The sequence below is a fragment of the Arachis hypogaea genome, chromosome 18 (assembly GCF_003086295.3).
Source record: "Arachis hypogaea cultivar Tifrunner chromosome 18, arahy.Tifrunner.gnm2.J5K5, whole genome shotgun sequence".
NCBI classification, from domain to species: Eukaryota; Viridiplantae; Streptophyta; class Magnoliopsida; order Fabales; family Fabaceae; genus Arachis; species Arachis hypogaea.
Genome location: NC_092053.1, coordinates 16,770,692 through 16,796,192, shown reverse-complemented (window position 1 = coordinate 16,796,192; position 25,501 = coordinate 16,770,692). Strand labels below are relative to the sequence as shown.

Sequence of the window (25,501 nt, the reverse complement as noted above, 5' to 3'; positions counted from 1 at the left end):
ATGCAGCTTGGGAGGCTGTCAATCGCAACGTGCGATTTGCCCTACACGGTTGACAAACGCAACCTACGTTTTGCCGAGTCCAATGCTAGTCAACACCTGCTCTGGTCTGCATGCAGGAGACACCAGCCCACGTTTCGAAATTTGGTTGCCCTGCCAATTGCAGGTTGCGTTTTGCAGGCACCAACATTTTCTTGATCTTCGTCCCACTCAAAACGTAGGTTACGCTTTGTGGTTTCTGACAATAGCAGATCCATATTTGTGCATAATACGCCATTCATCCATTTTTCAATATTTTTTTATTTTTAAATCTATTTACAAATTAATTTCTGTCTTTTTTTAGAACAAGAAAAATAATCTCATTAACGACTAATTGGAGTATATTAGAAGCTTCAAATCACTAACAAAAATAAGAAAAACAATTAAACAACAAAGAACAAAGTATAACCTTACTTAACTTATTGCAAATAGCAAACAACATAATATAACACAAACAATCAACAAAGAGAATTTAAACAACATATATATATACATGTCACAACTTACACAATGGACGCAATATGATAAGAATGAGATAAAAAAGATTTTAGTATCAGTTTCTTAATTATATTATAATAAAATTTGTTAGAGTTATTTATTTAGAACAAATGTTAAACAATTTATTTCTTGAGGAAACTGCTACACGATGATGGGGTCCAAAAGCAGTGCCATGATGTGATCGTTCAGAAGTTCACAGTTGGTGTATTTATCTTCAAAGTCTGCATATAGAAACTCACATATGCGTGCCAAATTAACAATGCAATCAAGGATGGATCTTGGGATTTTCTCAGTTAACTTGAGATACTCTTCATTCATATCCTTCCAAGAATCATTGATATCCTTTTTAATAAATTCATAGGCCTCCTCTTTTGAAAAGTCATATTGCTTCATGCAACTTTCTACTGCAGAAGCAACATGTTCCCTTTGTTGTTCAAACTACATATGTTGATCAAATATAAAAAGCGAAAGTTATTTTAATATAAAAAATAATTATTTTTATAAATATAATATTATATAATTATATGTATGTTTAAAATTATTTTATACTAATAAAAATATTATGATGAATTCTACCCAACCCCTCTAAAATAACATGTAAGTTACCCTTTATGATGTGTCACATTTTAATTGGTCATTACTTAACTATAGTTGAGTTATTTTGTAATTTATTATTTGAGATGAACAGATGGGTAATTGTATAATTTCTTAAAATATTAAAATTCTTCCCCGTTAATTGAAGCACGTTCTCACGCAATCTCTTTCTACATTGCATCATTTCTTAACGGGTCGTTGAATTCCCATAGCTCGTAACTTCCCTGTTCTTCCCAATATAGCCAGCGCCGACTTCATTGCTATCTCTTGTCCTCTCACTCAATCTCTTTTTTTTTTTTTTTTTTTTTTTGCCATGAATCACTCCTTACCAACATCAACATTATTAATGGTTAGTTCAGTTATTAAATTTTTTCATTAAAAAAATATATCTTTATTTAATTACAAGATGGAATATATATTCATATTTAAAATATAATATAATAAAATAAATTTATTTAAAATACTTAAAAGTATAATTAAAATCATGAATATATAAATATAATAATAAAATTTGTACTCTAAACAAGTAAACATATTTTTTATCATATATAAATTATTTAAAAAATAAATATATTATTAAAATTAATAATACAAATTTAAAATAATAAAATCCAACTTTTTTTACCGTATTTTTTATAATATTTTTATTCTTTTAATTTACAATTTATTAGTACTTTATTATTTAATTAATGATTAAACAAATTATTTTTATAAAAAATTATTTTTTGTATTATTTTATAGAAGAGACCAATATAGTAGTTTAAAAAATAAAGTAAAAATAAAATTTTAAATAAAAAATATTTAATATTAAAATTTTTAAATACAAAATAATTTGTATAAATATTTAAAAGATAAATATAAAATATATGCTTAAAATAAATAAAACAGATAAAATGGGAGTACTCATGAAAAATAAATAATTATTTTTGTCTCCTTTATTTATTTTAAACATATATTTTATATTTATATCCTGAATATCTATATAATTTGTTTTTGTATTTAAAAATTTTAATATTAACTATTTTTTATTTAAAATATCATTTTTACATTAATTTTTAAATTGGTATATTGGTCTCTTCTTTAAGATTATACAAAAAATATTTCTCATGAAAATAATTTGTTTAATCATTAATTAAATAATAAAATATTAATAAATTAAAAATTAAAAGAATAAAAATACTATAAAAATTACTTATAAGAAAGTTGAATTTTATCATTTTAAATTTGTGTTATTAATTTTAACAATTTATATTTTTTTAAATAATTTATGTATGATAAAAGATATGTTTACTTGTTTAGAGTACAAATTTTATTATTATATTTATATATTTCTGATTTTAATTATACTTTTAAGTATTCTGAATAAATTTATTATATTATATTATATTATATTATATTTTACATATGAATATATATTCCATATATTATTTTTAATGAAAAAAATTTAATAACCAAACTAACCATTAATTATATTGGTAAGGAGTGATCCATGGCAAAAAAAAAAAAAAGATTGGGTGAGAGGACATGAGATAGCAATGAAGTCGGTGCTGACTATACTGGGGAAGAACGAAGAAGTTATAAGCCATGGGAATTCAACGACTCGTTAAGGAATGATGTATTGTAGAAAGAGATTGCGTGAAAGGCGGGTAGAATTTTAATATTTTAAGAAATTATACAATTACCCATCTCAAATAATAAATTACAAAACAACCCAACTATAGTTAAGATAATAACCAATTAAAGTGTGATACATCATGAAGGGTAACTTATATGTTATTTTAGAGGGGGTAAGGTAGAATTCATCAAATATTATTTATATACTAAAATCAATCAATAATATATTTGTGTATAAATATTGTATTGTTTAATTTATTTTTAATGTGTATTTATATTTTAACATATATTTTATTTTAATAGCTGATTTTAATATACCTAACATGATTATTATATTAATAGTGCATCAAAATTGAATTTTATGTAATATCAAATTAATTAAAAAAAATTAGAAAAATCTCTACCTTGTGTGAGGCCAAATCATTTAGTAGTCTGCAAACAAGTGATGTGGCTTTTAAGATGACCGGAATATTCGAAATCCAACCAAACATTTCTTTGGTTGCAGATTCTCCGAAGGCAGTGAACACTGTTGTAAACAATGGATTTGCTGAAGTGAGAACTCCGTTAATCTTGTACTCATCATATGTTGGAATATAGCCTTCATGGCACCATTTTGCTTCAACCATGTAACCTTGTACAAAATTAGAAAACTGCAAGTATATATAATAAAGTTATCTAACTAATTAAAGTGCTCATTAATAAACTAAATAATAAGTGTGTTAATGAAATTAGCATACGGCTTGTTTAACATGTTGCATTACTAAGCTTGAGTCTCCATTCACATCATTCATGAAAACGTCTATTTCCATCAAACATTCCACAATTGCATTGAAAACAACTTTAAAGCACTCTGAAAGAGATTCAATGTAACGAATATCCCATCTGAAAAATAAAAATAAAAATATAAAAGGTCTAAAAATTAAGGGAAAAAAAACTAAATATAATGATGGGATTGATAAAGATATTATTTTTTTTTTCTTTTTATTCTTTATTGAGATAGCATAATATAAACTTTGGTGAATTCTTATTCTAAGATCAAACCTTTGGATTGCTCTAGTGAAGAGTTCAAGTTCTTTAACCGTGCCATAAACATCATAAGTATCATCCATAAGAGAGATACATAAAACCAATTTGGTTATTATTTGTCTTGCAGTGCTATATTTAGGATCAGAGTTCATAGCAAAAGGCCAAAAGAATACTTCAACTATCCTGTCTCTTGCATAAGGAACCGTTGTTGCAAAATCTGATTCTCTCCACCACCTGTAATACAACGTAACTAGTTAAAGCTGATGTCATGATAATTAATTATGGGAGTTCTTTTTAGGTTTAATTACTACATTGATCCTTATAATTTCACCAAATTTTTAATTAGATCTTTATATTTTTTTTTCAATTAAGTCCGTATATTACTTTTAATTTTGTAATTAGATCATTCTTATTTGTTTACAAATTGAAATATTTATAATTAAAAATCTAATTAAATCTTTCACCACATATTTTTGAAAAAAAATATTTCGTTAATTTTAACGTTTTTTATATGAAAATAACCTAATTATAGAAAAAAACTAACTAGGAGAACTTGAGTAGAAGTATAGTACTTACTTGGTGTTGCTACCAATTTCTTTTTTGTACAATTTTTGCACCATATTGAAATCCAATTTTGCGAAGTTTAGAAGATCAACCTTGTCACATGAAGGATCTTTTTCATAGAAAGATATATATGACCTTGCCTTCATTCTTGGAATTGCCTTGTGAAAAGGTTGTCCTAAACTTTGATTGATTTGGTCACCAAGAGATAGACTCAATTGATTGGTGATAGACTTAAGTCTATTGTATGTGAATTCATGTGCTTCCTCTAATATATCTTCTCCATGAACTCTTAATTGTGCAGCTTCATACAAGCTCCACATTCCTTGAACATCAGTTATTTCATCGAATTCTCCCCTTCTATTCTTGAATTTGTTGAAAATATCTATGTAATTCACATATATACTAACTAGTGTGAATCCATATAATTAACAACTAGTACGCATTTTTTTAAGGTAATGTAATTATAAATAAGATAGAAAAATGAGATTTAGACATACCTGATGAAATGTAATATCCCTTTTGTCGAAATAAACGAAAAAGTAATGCAATAAAGTGAAGATCGCATTCTTTTGTAACAAGGTCATTATTGTTGGTAAAATCATTGTGGATTTGGGCTAATATTTCATCAATTTCATGTTGAAAATGATAAGATATACTCAAATGTTGAATTGAATCTATTAAACATAACTTTTGTAAGATATTATTGTCATTAGAAGACAAATACATCTTCACCTTCTTTTTATGCATTTGAAGTTCTTGTTTCATGGTTTCGTTGATTCCCTGTAAATGTTTTTGGTTTAATATATATGTTAGTTCAAAAGAGTGAAAAATTAACAAATTAGAGTAGGTCACTTATCTAATGTTTCTATATATGATCAACCCAATCAAAATTATTATATGATGATTTATTGCGAAATTTGTGGATTTGATTTAATTCTTAAATCAAATCTAATACAAATCAAACTGGTACAAATATTGCTTTATGTTTCAATTATAGTATATAATAATTCGATTCGGGGTTGATAAATAAGTTTTTAAGTTTTCAATATTAGAAAATACAAAAAAAAAACATCTTTTTATTTAGGGAATTACCCCAGCCCGCCCACTCTGTTGGCATGACTATCAAGGAAAGGAAATGGGCTTGATGAGGAACAGATCTAGGAATTGCATAAATTAAAGGGGAGGCCATGCATGGTGGCTTCGTCTGGGGAGGGACCCCTCGTCAGTATGACCCAAGGGAGAGAATGTGGAAGGAAGGCGAGATTCTCCATAGATTAGGAAAGAAGGTGAGAAAGTCAGGGAAAGGAGATGAATACTTAAGGGACATGGCCAATGTTGAGTGGAGGAATGGATGGAGGTAGAAGAGATGAAAGACGGTGTGGATATGGTGGTATGCAGCCCACAACCAGTTATAGACAGTCAGCGGCATGGTTTTGGTGCACCGGGAGGAACCCCATCCTTTGCGACCATTGTGAGGAACGGTAGCGCTACTAAGAGGATTGATGATGAGGGCAAGAAAGCTAAAAACAAGGTAATAGAGTCAGACTTGGAGGATGAAGAGAGTGAGGCCCGAGTTGAGAAAACGGCGGAAGGTATCTACAACTTGATTATAGGAGAAGAAATGCAGAGAGAACTCAGGAGTCGTTGGTGGGACTCTTTGATAGTGAAACTGTAGGGAAGAGAAATCTCCTTGCCTGTTTTGAAATGCAGATTTTAGAAGCAATGTAAAAAAAAAAAAAAAAACAAGGAAGCTTGGATGTGATTAATTTATGCAATGATTTTTTTTTGTGCATTTTTATAACTCTGAGGACCTAGATTTTGCTATTACTAAGGGGCCATTGAAAATGTTTTACCACTATTTAACTATCCGGTTATGGCAACCAGAATTCAATCATTTTCTTACTTTCATTGAAAAAATTGCAGCTTAGATCCGCCTCCCTAGTCTAGCTATTGAGTATTGCAATAGAAGAATTCTTGAAAAGATAGGAAATGTTGTGGGAAGAACTCTGAAAGTGGATGTGAACACTGCTCAGGTAGCAAGGGGTAGATTTGCACAGCTATGTGTAGAGGTGGAGATAGAAAAATTCCTGATCTCCCAATAGCAAATTAACGGGGTTACTTACAATGTGAAATACAAAGGAATTCATCAGGTTGTTTCCACTATGAAAGAATTGGCCATGAGAAATCAGAATGCCTGGAATTGAGGAGGAAGGAGGTTGAACAGAGGCAAAAGTCTCAATCAGCTGAAAAGGAGGAGGAAGAAGGGGGCAATAAAGAGATTCCAAAAAATCACAAGGGTAAAGAGGTCTTACAAGAAAATGAGGATAATTATGGTCCATGTGGCTGGTACAAAGGACAACACGTGGCAAGAAACCTGCAAGGGGAGGAGGTGAAGGTACAAGTAGTAGTGAAGGTGAAAAAGGAAACAAAAATATATTTGTGGAGGGAAAATTTTTTTCGAAATTTGCAGTGTTGGTGAATGGGGAATCTAATGTGCAGCAGGGTTATGAAATTGTGGAAGCTTCTATTGCCAATGCCACACCTACAGAAAAAGACAAGAGTAATTTTTTCACACAGCAAAAGAAGAGCCAACAACAAGACCCTGTCAGCCACTCCCAAGCCCATTTCTGCTAGCAACCCAAAAAAACAAGATGGCCCATCTAGTCTGTTAACCTTAGAAACTTCTGTTGCTAATGGAAGCCCAATGAATGTTGACCCCAAAGGCCTCCCATATGCCAAAACCCACGTGTCCATCCAAAACCAACAAGATGTCCAAACTATTCAGTCCAACCAGTATCACCAACCTGTCCATACAAAGCATCCTTCATCCCAAGTTAGCCAGACATAATCCACCCCACAATATTTTATGAATGTGACTACATACATCGAGAATCAAGTGAATAGACACTAAGAAAAATTCGGTTTCTCAAAATTCAGTTAGTCCAAACTTCTTCCAAGAAGTACCTATCACTAGAGTGGATCCACCTGACCCAAAACCTCCAGAATTTGAGTCAATGGAGACAAAAATATTAATCCAAACAATGGAAAAATATGAAGAAAAAGAAGAAATGAGAGTTGACCAAAACCAGGATAGAACCCATCTGATGAAGGAGGACATGCAATATGTTTAGGGAGCCTATGCCTTCATAAGCGGTGATGTTCTACCATTTTTTTATTTTGTTTATTTATGATTTTATTATCATGAAATATTAGAGGAGTGGCCAACAAAGCCACTATAAACATGTTGAAAGAGCTTTGCAGGCAATATAAGCTGGACATTGTGCTTCTGTATAAAACTAAATGTAGTGGTTAGAAAGTGGAGAATGTTGGTTACGAGCTGGGTTTTTCTTTCTCTCATAGAGAAAAAGCTGTGGGTTTTATTGGGGAATATGGGCCCTTTAGAAAAATGCTAGTTTAGATATTAATGTTGTATGCTCTCACCCCAATTTGTTAATTGAAAATTGTTGACGGTTAAAAAGACAGATGGTTGCTTTCTGCAATTTATGCTAGCACTCAGGAGGATACAAGGAGAATTTTTTAAAATAAAATTTATGAAATAGTTGTTAATATAGTTGGTCCCTGGATGTTGGTAGGGGATTTTAACGAAATAGCGGAGACCATAGAAAAAAAAAGGTAGAACCGCTGTAAACAGTCATGTTTGTAGCCATTTCAGGAGATGGATTAACGATTTTCAACTTTTGGATTTGCGATTTGTTGGTTCCAAATTTACATGGAAAAGGGAAGTTAGAGAAGGCATGGACAGTGTAAGACCCAGAAATTTTAGAAAAATCTTATTAAGAGCTAATTTTGATTTATTTATTCATTAAGTACTTTAATTTCAGAAATTATTTTATTAAAGATAATTAAAGCAAATTTTGATTAATTGAGTTTAAAGTAATTTAAGGTTTTATCTAATTTTATAATTAACGAATCATTTTCTATATTTAAATTATAAAGTTTAATAAATGTAAAATAATAAGAATTTTATATAATTTAGTTTAAATAATTAAGATTTTGTAATTTAATACTTTAATTCTTATAAACAAAGAAAATTAATTATATTATTTTATATTTTAAATTAGAATATTTAATTAAAAGCTAATCAACAAATTAATAATTAAATAATATCTTCAAAATAATTTTAAAGGATTAATTTAGAATTTAATTTAATATAATATCTCTTAATTTTATTAAAATTTAACAAAGCCCAAATTTACTCAAAAATTCCTAATTTTACATTTGCCCTAAATCAAACCCTAATTGTACCCTAACCCCTAACCCATAACCGCCGCCGCCATATCCCCCTTTCCTTTAAAGAAACATAGCTTCAGAACAAACCAAAAGAGAAAGAGAAGGGAAATAGAAACAGGGAAAGCAGGGAAGAGAGAGTGAAATCCGAGAAAACAGAGAGAAAGAGAGAGAAAGAGAGGGAAGAGTGACGGTGGAAGGGGGAAGACGCACCGGAGCTGGTGGGCTGTTCCGTCGCTCTTCGTCGCGGCTGAGGCCGTCGCCGCCGCAGATGCGTCCGTGCCGTTGTGTGTCGCCGTCAGAGAAAGAGGAGCGCGAACTAGAGCTATGCAAGGGAGGAGCAGAGCGCGCGCAGGGGAGAAGCCACCGCTGCCGTCGCATCTTGCCGCTGCTGCCACTACTGAGGTCACCATCGTCGTCCTCACCGCAAGCAGAGTCACCACCATCCATGGTGGAGCCGAGGAGAGAGAGTGCCCGAAGAGAGGAGACTGACAGAGGAGGAGTGCGACGCGAGGAAGGAGACGATGTTTACGTCATTGCCGCCAAATCTCACCACCGCCGCTGGAGCCTATGGCCGTCGGGACAGCCTTTCTTACCACCGCTTATGAAGCTTATCGGAGTTGCTCGAAGGTTACTGTCGCTCTATTTGGTTATGTTGGAAGCTGCGCTACTGTGGGTGTGGTTGCTGAAAACTGCCGCCGGAACCCCTGTCTTCTTGGTTGGTCGGTTAGATGGTATGCAGCAGTCGTGTAAGTCTTTGGTTGTCCAAGCTGGAACCTTTTTGCAAACAAGTGAGAATAAACAACACTAAGAGGAGTTTGCAAGCTGTCCCTAGTATTTCTTATTCGTCAATTTAAGACATTCACAGTGATGATGGTGGATACGGGTTCTGTGTTAAGAAGTGTTGGTTCCCTTGTGAATATGATGCCAGAAAAAGATGATGATGGCCGGTTTGCAAGTGGAGGGTGGAAAAGTAAGGATGGAAGGCTTAGCTGTGGGTATTCAAGCTTTAGATGGAAGAGAGTAACGATGGAGGATTTTTATGATATTAAAACATTGAAGTTTGGTGGTCATTCTGCTTATTTGGAATATTTGATGGTCATGGTAGTTCTCATGCTATAGAGTATTTGAAAGAGCATCTCTTTGATAATCTCATGAAGCATCCAAATTTTCTTTACTGGTGCCAAATTGGCTATAAGTGAAACGTATCAAGGGACTGATTCTCAATTTCTGGATTCTGAAAAAGACACTTTCCGGGATGATGGCTCTACTGCTTCAACCGTTGTTTTGATTGATAACCATCTCTATGTTACTAATGTTGGAGATTCTGGGACTATAATATTGAAAGCTGGTAAAGCAATTGCTCTCTCAGGAGTTGATGAATGGAAGAGGAATTGATGCGTTTAACTACTGAGCCTTGACTAAATTGAGGTAGGGTTTTTCTTAAAATCTATTTTACATTACAGAGTTGGTATAAATAGATATTAATGTGAGAAACATATGTCTGTGATTATGATTGTCTTATAAATGTAGTTGTTTGCTGGACTGAATGACTGATTGCTTGATTGCTTGAGTAGTTTGTGATGGCTGAAAAGAAATTAATTTGAAAGGTTATTTAGTTGATTATTATGAAAACTGACTTTCTTGGTTTTGAAGCTATTTTTGATAATGTAAAGAAATCGGCTTTGGAAATGATTTGGAATATGAAACTGAATTAATTTTGGAAACGGTTTAATTTTGAGTTAGTCTGACTTTATAAATGATTTAGTATTTGAGCTGGTTTGATTTTAAAAAGAGATTTATTATGGGCACTGATTTGCTTTGAAAACAATTTTATATTGGAACTGGTCGAGTTTTGGAAATGAATGAGATTTGGAAATGGTTGAGAAAATGTTTGAGAAATGTTTGGATGGGACCCGAAAAGGGTGGCAGCGTCCGAGTTTTAGAGGAGATGCTGCCGAAATTTGATAAAATTGGAAGTTTTATTTGAAGTGATTAATTAAAAAGATTTGTTTTTAAAATGTTATATGTTTTAAGATTGATTTATTTATCAAAGAAAGAATTACATTTTGAATTGGGATTGTTAACGGACGGAATAGAAAGAAGGATGATGAGGATTTTCTTTGAAATATGGTTTTTGAATGAATTTGGAAATGAGATTTGGATTGATGAATGATTATGATGTTGAGAATGTTGAGATATGAACTTGGAATTATTCATTTGGCTTATGAAATTGAATTATCTGAGATACGAGGTTCCCTGGATAAAGTACCATGGCTTGCCACCACGTGTACCAGGTTGAAAACTCGATACTCTGTTGACCCTACGACGTAAGTGTGACCGGGCACTATATAAATTCCCAGGAATGTTACCCCCATTGAGCAATATTGATTATTTGAGAAAAAGTTATGCATAGACTCTTGGGAATGCACGTCGGGGGACAGTCTAAGGACAATTCAGACTTGTCAGGGTGGCTGGATAACCGACAGATGAGCCTCATCAGCTATAGGACAGGCATGCATCATATGCATTTGTATGCTTTGCTTGGGTTTGAACTTGTTTTGGTTTGCCTAATTGCTAAACTGTTCTTAACTGCTACTTGAACTATTTGCTGTAACTGCTACCTACTTGTGCTTTCCTTGTCTGACTTGCCTGTGTTTGTCCTGGCGTGCTATATTTGAGAATGAATTTTGGTGCTAAATTCATGATTGTGTTTTTTGATTGTGTGGTTGGTTTCTAATTGAGATTTTCCTATAAGAAGTGAAAGGTTTCGGATTTCTGAAAGATTAAACATTGTTTCTTTGAAAAGGTTTTGAACGACTATCTATTGGTTTCTAAAAGATTCATAAGGCAATGATAATCACTGAGCTTGAAAATAGTTTTCTTGTTAAATATCTTCTTATGACAACTTTGAAACTCCGTGGTGAGACCATGTGGTTAGGTTCTCACCCCCCTACAACTTTACCTTTTCAGGAACCGGATGAAGAAGCATTAAGAAGAGTTATACTGCGTTTGGTTTATATGTTGTTGTATTAATTAGATTATTTTCTTCCCTTGTCTTTGTTATTACAAGTTTGTAAGAGGGATAGGAATTGTATGTTTTATATGTATAATATATTGAGTTATTATGTAAGGAGTCTTGTATATGAATCTATGTCTGCTTGTATTTTTCTTAAGATAAAGTATTTATTTCTGGTTTTCAAAGAAATCAGCGATATAGTGTCGAGTCACAGGCTCCTATTTTAGTATTTAGTATGTAAAGTAGTCGTAATACTTCTTGCTATCAGAGTAGTGCAGCCGGAAGCGTGAGTTCTGATAGTGAGGGTGTTACATTATGGTATCAGAGCGGTCTTTCCTGTAGAGTCTTGGGAATGGACTGATTATGCTTCAATTGCATACTCTGAGCATTTGTCATGTAATAGGTCTCGTTCAAATAACGAGAATTAGAGCTTTATGCACATGACGGTCTATTGATTAACACCATTAGTCTTGCATTGCATAATTTCTGGTATTAAGTTTGGCCGGCTTAACACCAGTGAATTATGTGTATGGAAGCACTAATGGGTTATCATAGACGATATGCGAGTCATAGACAATGCGAGTCGCGGGTTTTGGGAACATTAGAAACTAAGCTCTAGAGATTAGTTCCGTTTCGACGTATAATCTTTATTCGTGCTTGACGTTATCTTTTTCTTTATCAATTGTATTGGAATCTCTAGTTCTTGATTTCTTCTTGGAATGTGTTTTGGATATTTTTCTACCATGTCTTGTCATTCATATATATCCTTGTTTGATTATGTTCCTAATTGTTGTTTGAATCTTTAAGGAACATTCAACCTTGACACTGTTCATAAATTTGGTATTTGTTGATTTGATCTCGAATTAGTTTTGGTGCAACGCATAGTCCTTGATTCCTAAATCATTTGAAATCTTAAGAGTCGCGATTCGTAGTAAACTAATTATGCATTTTAGTTTTCATGTTTTGTGTTCCGCAACTATTGTGTGTCCTACTCTGATTATAATCTTTGGTTTTATGTTTCTTCATAAAAACGATAAAAACTGACTTTGTTTTAATAAAATGTATCAATTCTAGTAGTTTTCTTCTACAATTCTTATCTTAGAATCTTTTTTGAAAATAGTTCTATTTTAATCCCTTTTCTGTTTGATTCTGATTCTGATTGTAACCATTATTTGAAATCTGAATACGACAACCTTTGATTTTATAAGTATTTTCCTACAAAAAAATAATAAATAATTTCTTTATATAGTTACAACATGCTTTTATCTAAAAGTACTACTTAGTCTTTATTTATCCTTACAAGAATACTTTACCTTAGATTTTCTCATTTGAACATAATTTGATCCTTTTACAACATTATTAGAATTTTTATGCATATATATATTTACTTGATTATGTATCTACGAACTCTTCAAAACTCCTAAAGCAAGATTTCTGCTTTTATTTCAATTAATTTTCATTTAATAAACTTCATATAAATTATTTTAATTTGAATTTGATTTAGCATAACATAATATTTACCTTTGTTTAGTTTGGTTTTTTGAAAAATATTGTATTTATATACTTTCTTTAGAAAAAGATAAACCCATTTCCCTTAGGTTCAATTTGAAGTTATTCTAAATTGTTGTACTTTCTTTCTTATTATTGCCATGTCGAAGCTCTTGATTCAAAATTCCTTCTTAAACTTTCAAATTAACTCCTTTTACACTACACTTCATTGCTTATATACATCTTTGTCTGTTGATAATCTCACATATTCTTTCAAATCCTTGCGAAGTACCATTCTTGTTCAACTGTGAACCTGGGTATTCTCCCTATTTCTTGCAAATACCATTTGTGTCATTTGTAATCTTCTCAAGTTTAGTATTTCTTATGTGTTAGCTTTTAGGGACGCGATTTGTGCGCGCAGAAAGTGAATTTGGTAAGTGTACGAGGTTATAAGGAGTCGCGAAGTTTCGAGGTAACGCAAACATCTATACTTTGTTCAGTTCCCTTAATTGTTTATTTCATATCTTCTTTTTTTACTAAGTAAGATGATTTTCCTCTTAAGTTTATCTATTTCTTGTGGACCTTTCATTTGATTGCGTTCCTACACATTCCCCTGGATTTTGTAAATGGCGTCCTTGACTCTGGTCACTTTCTTGTGAATCTTGTACTTTGGTTTAGCCTGAATTCAATTCTAACGAATACACCGTTCTCTTTTCATCGTCTCCATACATCCGCCTCTTATTTGTAAATTGCTATTAGAATCTTTAAGAACGTCTATCCTTGTCATTATACTTCTCTTTAACATAACATTGGAATCGTCTTGAGTACGATGCTGACTCTTGAATCTTTGAAAATGTAAAGTGCCCCTTTTTATTGTTGTATTGGTTTATGTGTTCTAAATTGTGCCGTTCAATTTGACATATCGTTCCTCCTTTTCTTTTCTTGAAATGTAATTTAAATTTTCTTGCTTCACCATTTGTACCTTACGTACACCTTGATCTGCTTACACTTCTGACTATGTTAAAACTTTTGCAATACGGCTATTGATTCTGTACTCCTCTACGAACTATGAAACCCCGTGATCATTTGAAGTTGTTCCGCAGTAATGCATTATCATAGTCTTTAATCATTCATTTTCTATGAAATCTCATACTTGTCGACTCAACTTGGAAATGTTTTAAATTAATGCGCTGATTTTCTTCTTATTGATCCTATTGAATTTATTTGATCCAAAGGTTATCCTTGAAATTGTCAATTGATTTCTTTTTAGCAAACATCGTTGCTTGAGCATCCTTGTTTATCTGCAATTGCATTTATTCTTTCAAATTCTCGCGAACGCTGCCCCTGTCACTTTTCTTTCTTTTCTATGGTCTATTATCTTTTTGAATATACTCGAGATTAGTTTTGGTATCTTGTGCACCGTTAGACTTAGTAAACGACACGTTAGTCCCTTAGGACACGTTTGATGAACGTAAAAGGTGAAACTCGTAAGTGTACGACATCACAGGAAATTGTGAAACCTTGTTTTACGTGAAAGTTTTATTCATGTGGGACCTATGACCAGTAGTAAGGTTTGCAAAGTGTTTGACAAAATTGGAAATCTTCGGATGAATTGTTCAATGAAGTACGGTTAAGAATGGTGGAGATAAGTTATGTTAAAGTTTGAATAGTTGAGTCTCTGAAGTTGGTATGAGATTAGTATACGGATGTTAAGCATATCGTTTTAATTCTGACTTGTTTTATAACCTTTTACCGCCTTGCTTTACCATCACATGTTTGAAACATATCATCTTGTACATCAAGCCTATCTTGTAACCTTGTTTCACATAATACTTATACCCTTCATATTTTTATATGAAAATCCTGGTATATGAAACTATATGTATATATATATTGAGGACCTTTTGCCTTTTCTTTAAATGAGTTCAAGAGCGAAGTAATATGAAATCTCTTTTATTTTGTATCAATTTTCAAGAATGAAAATTTTTATAAGGTAGGTAGGATGTAAGACCCAGAAATTTTAGAAAAATCTTATTAAGAGCTAATTTTGATTTATTTATTCATTAAGTACTTTAATTTCAGAAATTATTTTATTAAAGATAATTAAAGCAAATTTTGATTAATTGGGTTTAAAGTAATTTAAGGTTTTATCTAATTTTATAATTAACGAATCATTTTCTATATTTAAATTATAAAGTTTAATAAATGTAAAATAATAAGAATTTTATATGATTTGATTTAAATAATTAAGATTTTGTAATTTAATACTTTAATTCTTATAAACAAAGAAAATTAATTATATTATTTTATATTTTAAATTAGAATATTTAATTAAAAGCTAATCAACAAATTAATAACTAAAAAATATCCTCAAAATAATTTTAAAGGATTAATTTAGAATTTAATTTAATATAATATCTCTTAATTTTATTAAAATTTAACAAAGCCCCAATTTACCCAAAAATTCATAATTTTACATTTGCCCTAAATCAAACCCTAATTATACCCTAATCCCTAACCCATAACCACCACCGTCATATCCCCCTTTCCTTTAAAGAAACATAGCTTCATAACAAACCAAAAGAGAAAGAGAAGGGAAATAGAAACAGGGAAAGCAGAAAAGAGAGAGTGAAATCCGAGAAAACAGAGAGAAAGAGAGGGAAGTGCGGCGGTGGAAGGGGGAAGACGCACCGGAGCTGGTGGGCTGTTCCGTCGCTCTTCGTCGCGGCTGAGGCCGTCGCCGCCGCAGATGCGTCCGTGCCGTTGTGTGTCGCCGTCAGAGGAAGAGGAGCGCGAACCAGAGCTATGCAAGGGAGGAGCAGAGCGTGCGCAGGGGAGAAGCCACCGCTGCCGTCGCATCTTGCCGCCGCTGCCACTACTGAGGTCACCATTGTCGTCCTCACCGCAAGCAGAGTCACCGCCATCCATGGTGGAGCCGAGGAGAGAGAGTGCCCGAAGAGAGGAGACTGACGGAGGAGGAGTGCGACGCGAGGAAGGAGACGATGTTTACGTCACTGCCGCCAAATCTCACCACCGCTGCAGGAGCCTATGGCCGTCGGGACCACCTTTCTTACCATCGCTTATGAAGCTCATCGGAGTTGCTCGAAGGTTACTGTCGCTCTATTTGGTTATGTTGGAAGCCGCACTACTGTGGGTGTGGTTGCTGAAAACTGCCGCCGGAACCCCTGTCTTCTTGGTTGGTCGGTTAGATGGTATGTAGCAGTCGTGTAAGTCTTTGGTTGTTCAAGCTGGAACCTTTTCCAAACAAGTGAGAATAAACAACACTAAGAAGAGTTTGCAAGCTGTCCCTAGTATTTCTTATTCGTCAATTTAAGACATTCACAGTGATGATGGTGGATACGGGTTCTGTGTCAAGAAGTGTTGGTTCCCTTGTGAATATGATGCCAGAAAAAGATGATGATGGCCGGTTTGCAAGTGGAGGGTGGAAAAGTAAGGATGGAAGGCTTAGCTGTGGGTATTCAAGCTTTAGATGGAAGAGAGTAAGGATGGAGGATTTTTATGATATTAAAACATTGAAGTTTGGTGGTCATTTAGTATGCTTATTTGGAATATTTGATGGTCATGGTAGTTCTCATGATGCAGAGTATTTGAAAGAGCATCTCTTTGATAATCTCATGAAGCATCCAAATTTTCTTTACTGGTGCCAAATTGGCTATAAGTGAAACGTATCAAGGGACTGATTCTCAATTTCTGGATTCTGAAAAAGACACTTTCCGGGATGATGGCTCTACTGCTTCAACCACTGTTATGATTGATAACCATCTCTATGTTACTAATGTTGGAGATTCTGGGACTATAATATTGAAGGCTGGTAAAGCAATTGCTCTCTCAGGAGTTGATGAACGGAAGAGGAATTGATGCGTTTAACTACTGAGCCTTGACTAAATTGAGGTAGGGGTTTTTCTTAAAATCTATTTTACATTACAGAGTTGTTATAAATAGATATTAATGTGAGAAACATATGTCTGTGATTATGATTGTCTTATAAATGTAGTTGTTCGCTGGACTGAATGACTGATTGCTTGATTGCTTGAGTAGTTTGTGATGGCTGAAAAGAAATTAATTTGAAAGGTTATTTAGTTGATTATTATGAAAACTGGCTTTCTTGTTTTTGAGGCTATTTTTGATAATGTAAAGAAATCGGCTTTGGAAATGATTTGGAATATGAAACTGAATTAATTTTGGAAAGGGTTTAATTTTGAGTTAGTCTGACTTTATAAATGATTTAGTATTTGGGCTGGTTTGATTTTAAAAAGAGATTTATTATGGGCATTGATTTGCTTTGAAAACAATTTGATATTGGAACTGGTCGAGTTTTGAAAATGAATGAGATTTGGAAATGGTTGAGAAAAGGTTTGAGAAATGTTTGGATGGGACCCGAAAAGGGTGGCAGCGTCCGAGTTTTAGAGGAGATGCTGCCGAAATTTGATAAAATTGGAAGTTTTATTTGAAGTGATTAATTAAAAAGATTTATTTTTTTAAATGTTATATGTTTTAAGATTGATTTATTTATCAAAGAAAGAATTATATTTTGAATTGGGATTGTTAACGGACGGAATAGAAAGAAGGATGATGAGGATTTTCTTTGAAATATGGTTTTTGAATGAATTTGGAAATGAGATTTGGATTGATGAATGATTATGATGTTGAGAATGTTGAGATATGAACTTGGAATTATTCATTTGGCTTATGAAATTGAATTATCTGAGATACGAGGTTCCCTGGATAAAGTACCATGGCTTGCCACCACGTGTACCAGGTTGAAAACTCGATACTCTGTTGACCCTATGACGTAAGTGTGACCGGGCACTATATAAATTCCCAGGAATGTTACCCCCATTGAGCAATATTGATTATTTGAGAAAAAGTTATGCATAGACTCTTGGGGATGCACGTTGGGGACAGTCTAAGGACAATTCAGACTTGTCGGGCTGGCTGGATAACCGACAGATGAGCCTCATCAGCCATAGGACAGGCATGCATCATATGCATTTGTATGCTTTGCTTGGGTTTAAACTTATTTTGGTTTGCCTAATTGCTAAGCTGTTCTTAACTGCTACTTGAACTATTTGCTGTAACTGCTACCTACTTGTGCTTTCCTTGTCTGACTTGCCTGTGTTTGTCCTGGCGTGCTACATTTGAGAATGAATTTTGGTGCTGAATTAATGAATGTGTTGTTTGGTTGCGTGGTTGGTTTCTAATTGAGATTTTCCTATAAGAAGGGAAAGGTTTCAGATTTCTGAAAGATTAAACATTGTTTCTTTGAAAAGATTTTGAACGACTATCTATTGGTTTCTAAAAGATTCATAAGGCAATGATAATCACTGAGCTTGAAAATAGTTTTCTTGTTAAATATCTTCTTATGACAACTTTGAAACTCCGTGGTGAGACCATGTGGTTAGGTTCTCACCCCCTACAGCTTTACCTTTTCAAGAACCAGATGAAGAAGCATTAAGAAGAGTTATACTGCATTTGGTTTATATGTTGTTGTATTAATTAGATTATTTTCTTCCATCGTCTTTGTTATTACAAGTTTGTAAGAGGGATAGAAATTGTATGTTTTATATGTATAATATATTGAGTTATTATGTAAGGAGTCTTGTATATGAATCTATGCCTACTTATATTTTTCTTAAGATAAAGTATTTATTTCTGGTTTTCAAAGAAATCAGCGATATAGTGTCGAGTCACAGGCTCCTATTTTAGTATTTAGTATGTAAAGTAGTCGTAATACTTCTTGCTATCAGACTAGCGCAACCGGAAGCGTGACTTCTGATAGTGAGGGTGTTACAGACAGGGTTTTCAAGAGATTCGATATAGCACTTGCGAATGCACAGTGGAGAACTCTCTTCCCAGAAGCCTTCATTTCAGTTCTTCGAAGAGTCAACTCCGATCATCATCCCCTGTTAGTTAATTTGAAGCCTTCTCAGACTAATAAAGGTGTTAAACCTTTTAGGTTTGAAGCAATGTAGGAAACACACCCGGAGTTTGCTGATTTCATTAATAAGATGTGGAAAAATTCCCTCCCAATGCCCCAAGCCTTATGTATGTTGTCTACTGAGCTATAGAAATGGAATAAAAAAAATTTGGTCATATTTTTAAGGAAAAAAAATAGACTATTAAATCGTATTGAAAGTATTCAAAAATCTCCTAACTATGGTACAAATCCTTTCTTAGAAAATTTGGAACGAAGACTGGAAGGAGAACTAGAGGAGATTTTGAACAGAGAAGAAGTCTTTTAGATACAGAAGTTGAGACAACATTGGCTGGTTGAAGGAGATAAAAACACCGAGTTTTACCACACAAAAACTCTTGTGAGGAGAAGAAAAAATAAAATTCTTAAACTAAGAATTGCAAATGGTGTTTGGTGTGATAATCAAGATGTTTTAAAAGGCGCTGCTTGCAATTTATTTTATTGAATTGTATAAGGAGGATAATCTTAGGAGGTCCCCTTTTTCTACTAATCTTTCATATCCATCAATGGATGAGGTGCATAGAAGAAATATGTTGAAGTCCTTGACTTACGATGAAATTAAAGGAGCCTTATTTGGCATTGGATCTTTAAAGGCACCTGAGGAAGATGGATTTCCAACTCTTTTCTTCAAGGAGAATTAGAAAACGGTTGGAAACTCCTTTGTACAGTTTATTCAAAGCCTATGGGAGGGATTTTACTCTAATTTAGGGGGTCAACAACACTTTAATAGCTCTTATTCCAAAGAGAAAATAATCGAAATTCCTCACTCAATTCAGACCAATTGCATTGTGCAATGTGATGTATAAATGCCTCACAAAAATTTTGGTAGCTAGAAAGAATCAAACCTAATCTCTAAGGAAGAATAGCTCTGAACCAATCCATATTTGTTTCGAGAAGGATAATTCATGATAACCTAATTATAGCTAAGGAGATGGTGCACTCCATGAGACGGATGAAAGGAAGGAAGCAATTTATGGCCATCAAGATAGACTTTGAGAAAGCTTATGAATTCAATATCCCAAATCAAATTTGCAGAATCATTATGTCTTGTGTGAGGTTAGTATCATATAGCCTTCTTTGGAATGGGTGCAAAACAGATCAGTTCAACCCTTCTCGGAGAATTAGGCAAGGGGACCCAATTTCACCCTATCTCTTTGTTATAGCTATGGACAAGCTGTCTCATTTAATAGAAGATAGGGTGAGGAATGGTGATTGGCGTCCAACGAAGGCGGGGAGGGATGGTCCCTATATTTCACATATTCTTTTTGCGGATGATCTTGTTTTATTTGCAGAGGCGAACAGTGCTCATATGCATATAATTTTGGACACTCTTAAGCTTTTTGGTGAAGTATCGGGGCTCAAATCAATGGCAATAAGACTTCTATCTTTTTTTCTAGCAAGGTGGAAAACAACATGAGAAGCAGATTGTGTGACATAAGTGGCTACAAGGAAGCCAAATGTATTGGAAGATACTTAGGAGCTCTGATCCAAGACAAGGGGAGAGCCAAAGATAACTATAAGCATGTCCTAAATAGGGTCAACAACAAGCTAGGAGGATGGAAAGCTAGCTGCCTATCCTTGGCAGATAGGTTAACTTTAGCGCAAACGGTGCTGGTTCCAATACTCAACTTTGACATGATGCACTCAAGAATACCCAAAGGAATCATCTATGAGATTGAAAAGCTTCAACGAAAGTTTATTTGGGGAGGGGATCAAAATGTCCGTAAAATTCACGCTGTAAGTTGGAACACTCTGTGCAAGCCGAAATGTGAAGGAGGCCTAGGCTTTCGCAAACTCACCCACATGAATGAAGCCTTTATGTGCAAGATTCTTTGGAGATTAATTAATGAGCAAGATGGGCTCTGGATTGATGTTTTATATAGTAAGTATGGAAGGAGTAAGAATTTTCTCAATGAATTCTCTATGATAGCAATGGATTCTCTGCTTTGGAAGGATCTGGCTAAGTCACGGGAGCAATTTAGACAGCATATAGCGTTAAACATAGGAAATGGAGAAAGCATAAATTTTTGGGGTGATAAGTGGATGACAAATGGCCCACTTTTGGAAGAAAGGGAAATTGCATCCTTATGCAATGAAGAAAGAAGCTGTAGAGTGGTTAATTATGTGAAAAAAGATGGTGATTGAGATCTGGACAGGCTTCGGGTCTTCTTACCACAAGAAGATTTGAACAAGATTAGAGTTATATTGGCCCCAAATATTATGCTGGAGGCAGACGGAATTATTTGGGATTTGACACAAGATGGAGACTTCACTGTGGCTAGTGCATATCATACCATAGCAAACTAGCCTGGTGTTGCGGATGTAACCTAGAACTTGATTTGGAAATGGTCAGGACCTCAACAAATCAAAATATTTAATTGGTTGGCTGCCCATAAGAGAATTATGATTTCGACCAGGAGGGCAAAATTTTTTTGCTCTTTTCCGGACTATCATCGATGTGCGGGTGATTCCGAGACAATGGAGCATGTGATCCATGACTGTCCTGCAGCGTCTAAGCTTTGGACGCAACTCATTCATCCCTCTAAGTTGTGTTATTTTTTTAGAGCTCCCTTCGATGTCTGATTTTGTTGGAATTTAGTAATGAAAAATAGATAAATATAACCAAATCAAGTGGTTAACCATCTTCATGACAACCATTTGGATGATTTGGAAATGGTGAAATAGATAAATTTTTTTCTCACCATTTAAAAGGCCTGAGAATGCTTCCTTCAATATCCTTCTATATGCCCATGAGATAACCACAACTTTCAACAAAGCTAATTTGATGACAGGGAGCACAAGAAAGAGAGTAAAAGCTCACATAGCTTGGACACTAGCTTCCTCAAAGTAGATGGATAAAACCTAACACAGATAGAGCCTCATCGGAAAATCCAGGACACACAGGTTGTGGAGGATTATTTAGAAGCGAAGAGGGAAATTGGATTACAGGATATATGGTCAATCTTGGGTGTTGCTTAGCCTTTCAAGTGGAGATCTAAGCAGTTTTTCATGGCCTTAAAGTAGGCTAGCGGTTGGACTTGAAGAAGATTCTAGTCGAGTTAGACTCCCTAGCAGCTTATACAGTGATTATTCAAAAGCAGAAAAGAAACAAACATCTAGAAAAATTAGTGCAAATTATCGGTGCCCTATTAAGACAAGATTGGGAGGTTACGCTCAAGCACACCTACCGAAAAGGCAATAGAATAGCAGATCGTTTGGCCAAGGATAGTTTGCTTTGTGACTTTGGTCTTAACTTTTTTTTATTTGCCTCCTTTAAGTATTAGGCAATGTTTAGATGAGGACATCAGAAGGGTAACATTGCCCGATTGATTTCTATCTCCGCTGATTAGTTTTGGGTCTAAGGACCCCGATCGTCAACCGAAAAAAATAAGGGAGAGGCCAAATTTTAGTAAAATGTATTATTTCAAATCAAGAAAAAGAAAAAAGTAGTATTATTTGATAAAAGTTATCAACAAATTTACATTATCTTTGTTGTTATAAAAAATTAAAAGACTAAAATTAAAAAATAGAGTAGTTAATTTTTATTAAAAATTAATTTTTTAATATTTATTTTTTGAAAATTAGTATTTAAAATTTAGGATTTATCATAAAAGACCAATGTCCAAAATTTTACCCATAAATATTAGCTAAAAAAAATTGATTTTTTGATTAAATTTATAAATATAATAGGTGCTAAAACTAACTCCTTTTATATTTATAAAAGTTAATACATGTTTAACACAAATTTTGTAATGAATTGAACATACATAAGTAAAAAGAAAAAACATTATTCTTGAAAATAGTATATTATGTGATCTTTTATGATTTGAATTTGATTAAATTGATTTTAAAAATTAGATCCAAAGTTTGTTTCATTTTATATATGATTTATAAAAATGAGATTATTCAATTTAAATTGCTGTATTTTTATTGGTCATTCTATTTGAAATAAATTAAAGTAAATTTAAATACTGCTATCATTATACTTTGATTTATAATAGTAATTCTAAATAATCAAAGTTTTTCTGTAACCAAATTTAATTAAATAATAATATATATGTGTTTTTTTATTTGCTTTTATTCTCTTTTTTTTAATTAAATAATAATATATATATGTTTTTTTTATTTGCTTTTATTCTCTCTTTTTTTATCCTCCAGCCTCCTCATTCTTTCTTCTTTTTTCATTTGATTTCTTCTTTTTTTTTTATTGTTCTCCTCCTCTTTCATCATCAACGTCATTATCCACGTCATTTTCTTCTTTTTCTTATACTTTTATCTTTTTTGTTTGTGTATTTTAAAAATGTCATAAAAGAAAAGAATAAAAAAGAAAAACAAAAAATAATAATGATGATGATAATAAAAAAGAAGAACAACACTAAAATTTTTTATATAAAATACAGAAATAAAATAAAGATGGCACTGAAAAATTTGTTATATAAAACACATAAATTTATCATGATAAACACAAAACTTGAATTGATTTTTATGCTACATTGCCAGACAATTTATTACTTAGGACTTAGAAGTATATAATTTAAATTTAAAACAAATTTGTTTAGATAAAATTTTTTATTTTTGAAGTAAAACATAAGAAAATATAAAATTTTTTTTTATATCAATAACAAAATATGGAAAAGAAAATGAAGAACATGTTGAGAGAAAGAAAAAGAAGATAAATATAAAGAAAAAGAAGCAAAAGAAGATATGTTGAGAGAAATTTCGGTGTTACTACGATTAAAATATTCGGTGCTATTTTTGTTTTTATAATTTCTAATTAGTTAAAGAAATTTTTGAATCACTATTACGAAATTTTGGTGTCAAAATTTAGAAAATTTTTATATCATACTTAAAAAGTTTAATATTAATTTTTTTTGATAAATTCTGCCCAATTTAAAACTCATCTCTTCCTCTTCTTCATCATCGTCATTATCTTCTTTTTCATCTCTTTATTTTATCTTCTCATAAATTTTTTTGTTTTCACCCTTTTAAGAAGAATAAAAATAAAAAAAAATAGACAAAGAAAAAAATTAAAAATACTGCAATAACAGTACGAGAAGAAGAAATAAAAAAAAAGATGCAACAATAGCAGCAACAATAAAAAAACGACAATGAGAAAGAATCATGCCAAGAAAAAAATGCATGATTTACGCACACTTTATGTGAATGATTTTTTTTTTAGTTTGAGTCAATTTAATTAGATTTTATTGATAAAAATACTTAACTGTATAACAAAATTCAATTTATAAATGTTATTGGACTGTGGACTCTCTCACACATGTGGTTGCCTGTAAATCTTTTTTCTTTTCCGTTAGAAATACGATCTAGAATTATAGATAACTTTAATAACAAAAAAAAAAGGATTCTAGATAACTACTTCTATATAACTAGGGATTATTATTCTTGTTAAACTTAAAACTATTTATAATTTATTCACTTTATTACACCCTTCCACCACTACTACTACACTACACTTATCCAAGCATTATTCTAAGTCTCTTGCATAGAAGTATTAGATTACATACTAATCCATATTTTGAATATATGTAAAAATTCAAAAAGATATACCACGATAATATAGATATATCAATACTCATATTTTATCATATATGTATATGCATATACAAAATTAAATAACATACCGAAAATTCGGAATCAGCATATTTCAAGAAAGTATCATGCCAAATGCTAGGAGCAAAATTTGCAGAGCGTCGCTTTGAGTTAGAAGGGGCATGTTGAGTCGAAGGTATCACTGGAACCGAAGCTGAAAGAGACATGTATGGTACTAGTTAATAAACGATGTTAAGGAGTTAAGAACCAATTACTATATATAGAAAGAATATGGTTCACTCATGCAAAGGGAGATGAGTTAATGTCCCTTGCTCTGGATGCCTATTTATTTTTCAAATGTGAAAAATGTGTGGCCAAGTGGACAGCTATGTATCAAACAAGATTCCTTTTTATTTTGTCTTGTTAAAAAGTGAGTGAATTCTCTAGCCATTCCTCAATTAGAGAATTGCATATCCTTTATGGGTATATCTTGATTAATGTTAACTATTTTTAACCTTATAAATTAGTTAATTAAATCAAACCACTAAACTATGATAAATTATTTTTGTAAATTAAAAAAATATTTAAATAACTCTCAATTTATAATTTTAAACTTTTTTTCCAAACCACTCGATTCATCAATCAATTTCAACCACAAAAATTAAAGAGAAAAAAAAATCAAAAGATGAAATAGAACAAGTTATTTAATTAGAAAACTGCAAGTATATATAATAGGAAGTTATTTAATTAATTAAAGTGATTATTAATTAAAATGATTATTAATAAACTAATAATAAGTGTAAATAATGAAAGCTTATGGCTTGGTTAACATGTTGCAATACTAAGTTTGAGTCTCCACCGACATCATTCAT

General features: G+C 32.6%; 1 protein-coding gene and 1 long non-coding RNA gene across 5 annotated transcripts; one reads left to right on the top strand and one right to left on the bottom strand.

Annotated features, from left to right (window-relative positions):
• Positions 1 to 482: 482 nt before the first annotated feature.
• Positions 483 to 25,013, bottom strand: LOC112771646 (probable terpene synthase 2). 4 transcript variants are annotated; one of them, XM_025816431.3, is made up of 7 exons: positions 24,722 to 25,013; positions 4,830 to 5,112; positions 4,345 to 4,714; positions 3,784 to 4,002; positions 3,480 to 3,624; positions 3,147 to 3,392; positions 483 to 972 (listed from the first exon to the last, which is right to left on the bottom strand). In XM_025816431.3, the coding sequence occupies exons 1-7, from the start codon at positions 24,854 to 24,856 to the stop codon at positions 676 to 678; spliced, it is 1,695 nt and encodes a 564-aa protein (XP_025672216.1). In that variant the 5' UTR covers positions 24,857 to 25,013; the 3' UTR covers positions 483 to 675. The 4 variants fall into 4 exon arrangements, with proteins under 4 accessions (XP_025672216.1, XP_072081685.1, XP_072081684.1 ...); XM_072225584.1 differs by having other exon boundaries at positions 483 to 938; positions 24,722 to 24,990; XM_072225583.1 differs by having other exon boundaries at positions 483 to 755; positions 24,722 to 24,990.
• LOC140181575 (uncharacterized) lies at positions 8,552 to 11,788 on the top strand. Its single transcript, XR_011876438.1, has 2 exons — positions 8,552 to 10,011; positions 11,554 to 11,788. It is a non-coding gene; the product is annotated as an uncharacterized lncRNA (long non-coding RNA).
• Positions 25,014 to 25,501: the final 488 nt, after the last annotated feature.

Coding starts and splice junctions, on each gene's coding strand:
- LOC112771646 (XM_025816431.3), bottom strand. CDS start 24,856: ATGTCTCTTTCAGCTTCGGTTCCAGTGATACCTTCGACTCAACATGCC. Junction 3,625..3,783: donor TTCACTAGAGCAATCCAAAG/GTTTGATCTTAG, acceptor TTTATTTTTCAG/ATGGGATATTCGTTACATTG. Junction 3,393..3,479: donor TGCAACATGTTAAACAAGCC/GTATGCTAATTT, acceptor ATATACTTGCAG/TTTTCTAATTTTGTACAAGG.